Genomic DNA, 10,123 nt, shown 5'->3' with positions numbered 1-10,123 from the left:
CAAGTAGTGGTGGAGAACCTGCAATTGATCTACTGGTGTATCCCATTCCCAATCCAGATGTTGATAGCAAAGCTGGTAATTTTATTGAATGCTTCAGGGCTGGTTTAAGGATGGAGAAAATAAACTCCATGAAGACGAAGGAGAATCAGGGGATAGGGAGGTCTAATCTCTATAATACCCTTCATCAAAACCACAAACAAAAGAAGAAGTTGAAGGCATTGTCATAAGTCCTTTTTAATTTGTTTCTGAAGTGAATTCTTTTGTTCTTATGTACACATTGATTCCAAATTCATACAAGTTTTGCAAGAGAATTCTAGCAGGCATATATAACACTTTATTTTCTTTTTAGTGTATAAATATTTCAAGTGTTCAGTTTGTTTTGGTCGTTGAGACCTTACCCATCAGATTCTGGCATTCTGCTTATTTCAACTGTTCAGTTTATTCATTTTCTTTGTTTCATCATTTGAATTCTAAAAATATCCAATTAACCAAAGCATATTTTAGATTCATCTGAAATTTTGAATTCCTAGTTATGATTATTATTTTCGAATGTAATCATTTACTCAGAAACAAGCACGTATAGAAGAAACTACCGAAAGACCATACATAAAGCTACAGCAATGAACAGACTTTCCCTTGTAAAGAAGGTTTGTGTAGTTTATAAAACATGGCGAAGCTGCAAAGTGTCAAGTAAAATCAGTGTAATACAAGGGAAGTGAAGTGTTTTATTCAAATATATCTTAAGTAAAATTCAATCCAAATGTACCTTTGGAGAAAAGTATAGAATCCTCAACAGTACTTTGTTTAAGTTTATTTTGCTGTAATAAATTTGATTATGTTGTAAGATATGGCTGGGAACACAGGTGAATTTCTTTTCAAACGGAATTATACCAATTTTTGAAAAAGATATGAAAAAAGTGGGAAAAAATTAGTTGGGATCTCCTCAAGTACTTGAGGGTCCATTTATACACGTCCAACAAAGCCACGAAATTCCAATTTGTTGTTAACTTGAATAACTTATACCCAAAAATATCTCAACCTTTCCCCTCATCATTACACTGATGTCATTGTCAACTCAACAATTTAGTGGTCCAATCATGGGACTCTTGGCCTTTATTGAGATCATAATTGCAAGGGTTTTGATTGTGCTATTTCCACGATTGGGTATCACCTAATATATGAGACTTATAATTTATAAATCTAGGAATTCTCTTACCTAATGAACTAGTCTTTTTGAGATTGTTCTCTATTTGAACAATTACCCATTACACTGCACTCCCATTGTGAGGCCAACGTCAAGGAGAGCTGCCCACGGAGGATTCATGATTTTGACCAACAAGGAAATTGAGTGAAGTGACACCAAGTGAAAAGTTACTGCGGAGGGCATCGGCTCTCCAACAGTTGGGCATTGTTATGAGTCTTCCATTGAGTGGCTTCACCTAATAGGTAGAGCTTATAAGTCTAGGGGATCTCCTATATATAATAGACAACATTTTTCAAAGAATTCTTACTTTGAGCCAATGCTCATAAGATTAGCATTATTGTTGAGAGGTCAATGTGAACTAGAAGGCTACCAATAGAGAGTTATGGCCAACGAGGTGAAGTATCGATATCGTAGAGTGCAGATCATTGAGGACATCATCTTTTAAATGATGGAGCATCATTGTAATGAGTCTCCCATATTCAGGAGTCTCACCTAATGATCGATGCTTATAATAAATGAAGCCTACAAGTAGGGGGACTCTCCTGCCTAATAGATTACAGTCTTTTGGGATGAATTCTCCCTTTGGAAATTGGAGATAAAGGATTGTAGAGAGTTTCTTGGTAGTACTCACATTTAGCATAAGCAATAAATTCGTTATATTGGAGCGGGGGAAATGATCAATAGTGCAGTAACAAGTCAATGATGAGCATTCCTCATCTTATCGATTTAATTTCTACTAGAGCTAATAAATGCTCAACAAAGATAATCTACAACAAATCCAGCAAGCTTTCTCAATTATAGAGGGAAGCATGCATACAGAATGCAAGTAAATCATCAGGAAGACCAAAAAGCTAATACAAAAGACAGCACAGTGTCTAAAAAGCAAACAAGCAGCATAGACACAGGAGCAAAACCTGCACAGTGCTATACTACTGATACTTGGGAGCCTTGCTCTGCAAATTCTTGGACAATACATTCAGAATACTTGGGACCCAAAATCTGCATTGACCTGCAGTGCCAACCTAATGATACCTAGGAGCCTTGCTCTGCAAGTACTTAGACAAAACATCCATAACAGACCCAAAATCAGCCTTGACCTGCATTGGAGGATTGGCAAATTGGCAAGCCAAGTCCTTGATACCCTTTGAATGGTATTCAATTTTGGACTGAGTAAACTTCAACCCATGAGCAGTACTCACCACAACAGTCCTATCAGTAGGCTTAATAACCCCACTATTCCTCAGCTTAAACAAAGCAGTCAAAGCAACACCAGTGTGAGGACAAGTAAACATTCCAGTCGAATCAGCCTGAGCCATAGCATCCATCAATTCTTCCTCAGTAGCTTCCTCAACAATTCCATTACAGCTCCTCAAAGCATGAACAGCTCTATCAATAGAAACGGGATCACCAATCTGAATAGCAGATGCAAAAGTAGTTTGTGCCCTAACCGGCTTAAACTCCTTCCACCCTGACTTAAAATACAAATACAAAGGATTTGCATTTGCAGCCTGAGCACAAACAAGCCTTGGAATCCTATCCACAAGACCTAACTCTTTACACATCTGAAACCCTTTATAAAAAGCATAAATATTTCCAAGGTTTCCACCAGGTACAATGACCCAATCAGGTACTTGCCAATCAAACTGCTGCAAAATCTCAATTGCAGCAGTTTTCTGACCTTCAAGCCTCAAACTGTTAAGAGAATTAGCCAAATAAATAGGCAATTCAGCAGTTACTTCACGAATCAACTGCATACACCCATCAAAATCAGTGTCAATGCTAAGAACAAAAGCACCGTTAGCAATCGGTTGGACCAATTGAGCAATGGAGATTCTATTAGCCGGTAGGAAAACAATGGAAGGAATTCCAGCTGAAGCACAATAAGCAGACAAAGCAGCCGAAGTGTCGCCGGTGGAAGCGCAACCGACACCTACGACCGGGCGGTTCATTTTTCTGAGACGGTTAACTTGGCTAACAAGAACAGTCATACCTAGATCCTTGAAACTACCAGTATGGCTAATACCACAATGTTTAACCCACAATTCATTCATGCCTAGAAACTGTTTGCCGAAACGTTCAGCCCAGAACAGGTTGGAGTTACCTTCGAAAGCGCTAACGATGTCATCATCGTCGATCTCAGGTAGGACCCACTCTTTTTTGCTCCAAACGCCGGAACCATAAGGCCACGTGGTTTTACCGACGCGGGAATCGAACAGGTTACGCCAGTAAGCGCCGTCGAACTTTTTGAGAGCGGTGAGATCATGTTGGACGTCGAGGAGGTCGCCGGATTGAGATCGGTAGACGATTTCGTCAAGGGAGTAGGATTCGGTGGAAGATGGATCGGCGTTGAAAGGGACGTATTTGGCGGAGAAGAGGTGTTGGGAGACGTTTTTGCGGCGAGCTTCGTCGCGAATGTTTTCGTCGGCGGGACGGCGGAGTTTGGAGGAAGGGGAAGGAGAGGGGGTGGGGGTGTTGTTTTGAGTGAGAGGTTGTGGTTGAGATTGTGATTGGGATTTGACGGTGAAATGAATGGGTTTAGTTGAAATGGGAAGAGAATAGGGTTTGGTATTGGTGTTAAGGGAGAAAGGTGAAGACTGAAAGAGAGTTGAAGAAGCCATGGAATGGAAAATGGAAAACGGAAATGAAATGTTAATGTCTTATCAACCAAACCAAACCAATTCACCTTAAATACTTGCAGCTTGCGAGCCGCCGCGACTCTCACTCCAAACCTATCGTCATCATTTCGTTTCTTTTCAATAAATAAGATACCACTCCACTAAGAGCGCAACTAGTTCATAAATTTTAATTATTTTGGACAAATCATTTGGATAGATTCTAAATTTAAAATCTTTAGATAAAATAACTGTTAATTAGATTTTATTTATTTATTTTATTAAATTTTATATCAAAACAAAAATATATATTATTAAAAAAATAGTCTATAAAACAATTTGAAATGATATAATAAAGTGGCAATTTTAATTTGACTTAATTGCACTTTTGGTTTCCTATTTTAACTGAATCGCGAAAGTAGTCCTCTCATTTTGTTTCTCCCCAGTTTTGGTCCCCAAACAGAATTTTGGTCCCCAAACAGAATTTTTGACCAAAACTTGATAAAATTTCACTTTTTAAAGTTGTAATGAGATCTTGAGGCATTGTGTGACTTAAATAAAAAATAAAATTTTATCAAGTTTTGGATCAAAATTATGTTTGAAGGACCAAAACTGGGGAGAAATAAGATGGAGGAACTACTTTTGCGATTCAGCTAAAATAGAGAAACCAAAACTGCGATTAAGCCTTTTAATTTTATCATATTTTATTAAAATAAAATATAATAATTTATTTTATCATGTCTAATCTATTGTAAGAAAAATATTTTTACTAATATTATTTTTAATTATTTATTGTAGAAAGATAAATATGTCGAATGAAATGATAAATTACTATTAAAAAATTCATTAAAAATAATTATTTTTTATGAGAAAATAATCTTTAAAAACAACTAAAAATAAACAAAAGGTGTACTTCCTCCATCTTATGATAAGTGTTTTTTAATATTTTTTACTTTTATCAATGTAAAACACAATAATATTTTGTAAATTATGTACATAGTAATCATTAAAGAATAGTATAAAAAAATAACTAAAATTAAAAATAATATTTATTTTAAGACCAATTTATTTATTAAAGTGATAGTCATTGTAAAAATAAGAGTATTATTCAACGACATAAAAAATAAAAAATGTTAAGCACAATTTTGTTAAAGACATTTTATTTATAACATGTTTCTAAATTTGTTTGCATGAATCTCTATTTTAATTAGAACTGATTGAATTGATTTAATTCATCGAAAGACTAATGCTTTTTTTTTGTCAACATGGAAAGCCTGATGTCTTGTTTTTTTTTCCAACATGGAAAGACTAATGTTACGAACAATGTATTCACTCATATACCCATCATTTGGCCATGCCATAGGGAACCAGATCTTGTGTGCATAGGAGAAGTTCCACAATTTGACCCAAAAAAAGAAAAAGAGAATTTACATGCATGTTATTAAGGTGATTGGTTATCCACCCCTCGTGTTTGCTTTTCCGCCCCCAAATAAATCACCTAAAACTAAAATTCGATAATGCATTTTACACTATCAAAAGTTAATATCCAATAAAAAACCAAAAAATTGAGCAAATTTGGGGGGTTGGATAAACCATCACCTGTTATTAATTCATTTAGTGCAAATATCGTTTTACTTTGGTTTCCATAACATTAAGGTGGCCAGGAATTTTGGTTTGCTTTTCCCAGTCAACAATGTTTCAACGACGGTTACATACATATACCAAAGAAGACAAGCATCAAATTACTTGACCGACACAGGCACAAATCCTACAGACTACAAAAGAAACCTATGTCTTAAACTTGATAAAAACTGTCCATAACTGCATCTAGAAAGTAAAGCATATTAACCAGATCAGTATAGATTCCAACGAAGTTTGTCTGTGATTGAAATTAGCTAGCGAGCTCTCTTGTTACTGCATGACGGGCACTTGTATTGCTTGATATGCTCTGCCCGTGCAGGAGTGATCTTCACACATTTGCCATGGAACCACTTCTCACAAATGTCACAGCAAATCCAGAACTCGTCAGCACCATAGTTATCACCACAAGCCCCACACAAGGCATCTCCATGTTCATCATCCTCTTGTTCTTCAAGTTCTTCGTCCTCGTCTTTTGATTGTAATGCCTTTGGTTGTCTGCTCTGAGTTTCAGGAGCCCGCTGCTCAACCAGTCAACAATTAGATGAGAATACAGACTATCTCAGAAGTAGAACAGAAAACAAACAAGATATCAACACTACCTACACAAGTCAGATATTCTTAACCTCCCACACAATTTCACATTGAAAGTAAGTACATCAACATAACTTATTTGGAAGTAGTGGATCTTCTCATGTTGAAAACTTGTGTATATCTTAAGTGAGGCCATATCATAGTTAGTGGATACTTATGAAGAGAGATAGACACCATTTTATCATTACATGATCGTGTGAAATTTCAACACGAGATGATCCATTTCCAATCTAGTATACATATCATTAACAAGGTGACTTCAATCATATGCTTCTAAAACAATGTGATACCACTAGCAATGAGTATCCACAACATGCCTAATTCAAAAAGACAATAAAGAAAAAGATACAGCATATTAGGATACTCTACTCTCCTCTTTTTATTTCTCCATGCCTTAGAAGTAGAAGTTAAGGTCCGAACCGAAGTCAATATTTCAATACCCATTTGCATGCCATAACTAATTAACTATTCAGTCCAAACTCCAAATTACATCTTACAAGTACAAAGCTTGCAAGAATTAACCAGTGCAGCCAATATACTCATCATGCTTCATTTTTTCATTCGAGTGTGTGAACAATGTCAAAACTACTGCACAATAACCAAGGCTTAAGGTAAAGTTCTTTCATTATCACCAAAATGTAATGAAACATCAAAGTATTTTAGACTCGGGTTAATAAAGGAGGGGACAAGTTGTAGCAACTAGCAAGTTCATACAAGATAAACACAGATTGTTTCCCACATTGGTTACTTTTTTTTTTGCGGTAAACGATAAGGTTTTGAATGAGGAAGAACTTTATTCTGTAGAATTGTTTCATTTTGGTCTTGCTCAAAGCAACCAATTAATCTAGTTACTCCTTTTTTTATTCACAGATGCTTAACAGTATAAATAACAACAACAACAATAATAATATTAACAGCTATCTATCCCAACAAACTCTCTGTATTACTATTGTCTATGGTTACCCCTGTATGTTATCCAGGCGTGTGACAAGTTTTTTTAGACTTTCCCTGCATGTCAAATTTGTACTATATTGTTGCGCGCTAATGATAGGGCAGACAATAGAAGGTTGGGCAGAAGCCACAACCTTGTTTTCTTATGAAAGTTTATCTTAATGCTTCTAGTTATATCTTTTAAGTCTTTGTATCAACTTGCATATGAACACGCACACCATGTCAACCCATTTTTGTATGTTAGTTTTATCAAGAGCGAAGAGAGGATAAAAGAATTTAAAATTGGCAAAGAACAACAAACAAACCATAGCTTCCTATATTGTAGGCTAAGGGTTATTATACCTTTGAGATATAGTGATACGATTCTAAACTCCCAAGGTATATATATATATCAGTAATTTAATATAGATTTAACAGAATGTTAAAACTTAACTTGTGATGATACCTTCGAACATCTTATTTCTAGTTGTAACCTCACGGAGATGGTTATATAGATTTATGCATATGCAACAGGCTCTTCAATTCTTTACCTTACGGCCTTAATTTTAAAGAGGGTTTCTACCTATAAACAGTCTACACTTGAAAAACATCCTGAGTTTTAAACTGCAATTCAGTTCAACAAATATTTATGAACAGATGTATTTATTTGTCAAGAATAAAATATTATTTACCGCTTTAGAACTGGACTTAGATTTGCTGCCACTGTTGTTTGAAACTGAAGACTTCTCTTTCACTTGTTTCTTTGTTGTATTTGCACCAGTAACAACTTCAAATACTGTTGGTAGTTCATTAATCATATTGAATAGACGTTTCCTACATCACAAATGCCAAATTATGACTAGATAGATGCATAATAAAATGCATACAACATTACCAAGTATCCAAAACAAATACACAGACAATTACATGATGAGCCAAAGAGCATGGATTGTTGCTGCTAATGAAAAGACCACTTGATGGGGATCTTCTATTCACATGATAATCAACATATAAGTCCAATTTTTCCTTCTTGCACTATCTTAAGATGAGCCAGAACTCAGCAGATAAGAAACTGCTATAGAGTTGCTTCAAGTGTGATGTGACTAAGAGGTCACAGGCTCGAGTCGTGGAATCATCCTCTTGCCGATGCAAGGTAAGGCTGCCTATAATTAGACCCACAGTGGGTTTGACCCCTCCCTGAATCTTGCCATGACTGGAGCTTTGTATCAACAAATTGCCTCTTTTTCAGGAAGAAACGTAAAATATTTTTTCTATGCTTCAACATATTTGTCTCCATGGTGGGATACTGACTCAACAATGATTTATAATAAGAAAATAAAATTACAAATCAAGGCTGATGTTTGAAAATAGTTATTAAGTGGAGACAACTGGCTATACTAAACAAGAAAACTCCTTTTCAACAAGGGTGTAAAGAAAAGTCCCAACTCAACAATGACTAAACCAATAACCAAGTGGTTCGACAAATGGAATCAAGTGGTTAATGTGCTTCAATTAAGAACAAATTGAATAGGAGTACCCGAGTTCGAACCCTGACTAGAATCCTTTGTCAGACTTTACCTACCTCCCAACCAAAATCCGGGTTACCACAGCCACTTTCCCTTAGAAACCAGAGGGTTAAGACCAAAAAAATATACAATGACTAAATCAATGTAATGATATGAAAAGTATGATCCAAACTACTGCCTTAATTTAACACAAGTTGACTTGAGACATAAAATAGTTATGCTGAGAGTAATATATATACCTGTCAGCTTTATCAAACCCAAATCTGGCTCCAAAATAGAATGCAAGGGAAAGTAACCATGTATCACTATGAACAGCAACTAAAGATAACCAATCTTTTTCTTGCATGCCATCCCTAGCAAAGTTGATACCTAGCACAGGCTCAGGAAGCTCTGGTGGAACTTCTTCAACAGGTAAATTCACTTCCCACTTCTCATTAAGTAACCCATATAAACACAAATTCTCCTTCTCTGAAATTGAATACAATAACAGATACCAAAATTCATATATGGAATAAAATAGCCAGCCACAAAGGAAAGCAATTTAATATTTATAAGATAATATATTACATCTTCAAACGTCAACATAATGATATTCATCAAAATTTCAAAGGAAGCAAAGGCATTGAAGTTAAAGTTAAACTAACCAGGATCACATTGTCTGTAGAAATCTTCAACATCTGCCACAACAGCACGAACAAACCAAAAAAATAATATAAAAAATAAAGAAATTAAATTTAAAATCAAATTGACGGCACAGGAACAAATTAGTGTTGTAGATCAACAATTGAAAAATCCGTTGCCATAATGATCTGTAATTTAGGTTTCTTAATTTTTCAACACAAAAAATACCTTGCGTGCATGCAAATACAAATAGAAATGCAAATGCAAATGCAAATGAAAATTGGAAATTATAATTACCTAGGGTAAGGGCTTTGATGATGCCAGCTCTTCGGCTTTTGAAATCCTCAAAAATTTCTTCAACGGAACGACCTCGTGCTTCCATTATTACTCTTTCTTAAACGATTCAATTCAATTTCAATTCAATGGGTTATGGTTATGGGTTTCGTCAAAGTTAACTAATAGAATAGTGAAAACGACGTCGTTTAGGAAATATTACACACTACAAACGGAAAAAGAAAGACGGTTTTATTATTTCACAAAAACTGAGACTCACTCAGAGAGAGAGAGAACAAACACACGACGCAGTTTCTTCTTCGTTCTTCTTCTCTTCAAGTTAGTGCGTGTGGATTTTATTTGCACGGATGAGGATTCTCTGTGCTCGCCTCCACTGTAATGTGACGTGGATGCACGGACATTCTCTAATCTACTTTTTCTGTAATTCTTTTTTTTTAAATAAATTAAAATATTGTGCAATGATGCAATCGGGTGGGACCCAATGCAAGCAAGGATGTATTTCTTGCGTGCGTCAGCAGTTTTTTTTAATAAAACTTACTCGATACACTAATAACAATCGATATGGTTTTAATTGTTTTTTTAATTGTATATTTAATATCACTTTTAGATCATTTTCTACTTTATATTTATGATAAATAATATATATTTATTATTAATAAATATCTTATCTTTATTGATGAGATTCAATCATAGAAAATAAGAAA

At 35.2% G+C, this 10,123-nt stretch overlaps 3 protein-coding genes across 3 annotated transcripts in view; 1 reads left to right on the top strand and 2 right to left on the bottom strand.

The window, feature by feature from the left end:
* The window catches only part of LOC101499728 (uncharacterized), a 2,399-nt gene extending 1,976 nt beyond the window's left edge, over positions 1-423 (top strand). The window contains exon 2 of the mRNA XM_012715409.3: positions 1-423. Within this exon, the coding sequence (XP_012570863.1) occupies positions 1-227 (227 nt within the window). The 3' untranslated portion in view covers positions 228-423.
* Positions 424-1,888: 1,465 nt separating this feature from the next.
* Positions 1,889-3,955, bottom strand: LOC101492251 (threonine synthase, chloroplastic-like). Its single transcript, XM_004486803.4, has one exon. The coding sequence runs from the start codon at positions 3,820-3,822 to the stop codon at positions 2,227-2,229; it is 1,596 nt and encodes a 531-aa protein (XP_004486860.1). The 5' UTR covers positions 3,823-3,955; the 3' UTR covers positions 1,889-2,226.
* A 1,444-nt stretch (positions 3,956-5,399) lies between these two features.
* Positions 5,400-9,733, bottom strand: LOC101492914 (PHD finger protein ALFIN-LIKE 4-like). Its single transcript, XM_004486805.4, has 5 exons — positions 9,423-9,733; positions 9,149-9,181; positions 8,744-8,972; positions 7,671-7,812; positions 5,400-5,975 (listed from the first exon to the last, which is right to left on the bottom strand). The coding sequence occupies exons 1-5, from the start codon at positions 9,505-9,507 to the stop codon at positions 5,712-5,714; spliced, it is 753 nt and encodes a 250-aa protein (XP_004486862.1). The 5' UTR covers positions 9,508-9,733; the 3' UTR covers positions 5,400-5,711.
* Between the last annotated feature and the right edge of the window lie 390 nt (positions 9,734-10,123).

The sequence above is a fragment of the Cicer arietinum genome, chromosome 1 (genome assembly GCF_000331145.2).
Source record: "Cicer arietinum cultivar CDC Frontier isolate Library 1 chromosome 1, Cicar.CDCFrontier_v2.0, whole genome shotgun sequence".
NCBI lineage: Eukaryota > Viridiplantae > Streptophyta > Magnoliopsida > Fabales > Fabaceae > Cicer > Cicer arietinum.
The sequence above is the reverse complement of the archived record's forward strand: the minus strand, read 5'-3'. Positions and strand labels throughout refer to the sequence as shown.

What these genes read in the sequence shown, in the direction of transcription:
- LOC101492251 (XM_004486803.4), bottom strand. Translation starts at nt 3,822, where the DNA reads ATGGCTTCTTCAACTCTCTTTCAGTCTTCACCTTTCTCCCTTAACACC.
- LOC101492914 (XM_004486805.4), bottom strand. Translation starts at nt 9,507, where the DNA reads ATGGAAGCACGAGGTCGTTCCGTTGAAGAAATTTTTGAGGATTTCAAA. An exon ending in CATCAAAGCCCTTACCCTAG is followed by an intron (nt 9,182 to 9,422) that starts GTAATTATAATT and finishes CTGTTGTGGCAG; the next exon opens with ATGTTGAAGATTTCTACAGA. An exon ending in GGGTTTGATAAAGCTGACAG is followed by an intron (nt 7,813 to 8,743) that starts GTATATATATTA and finishes TTTGTGATGTAG; the next exon opens with GAAACGTCTATTCAATATGA.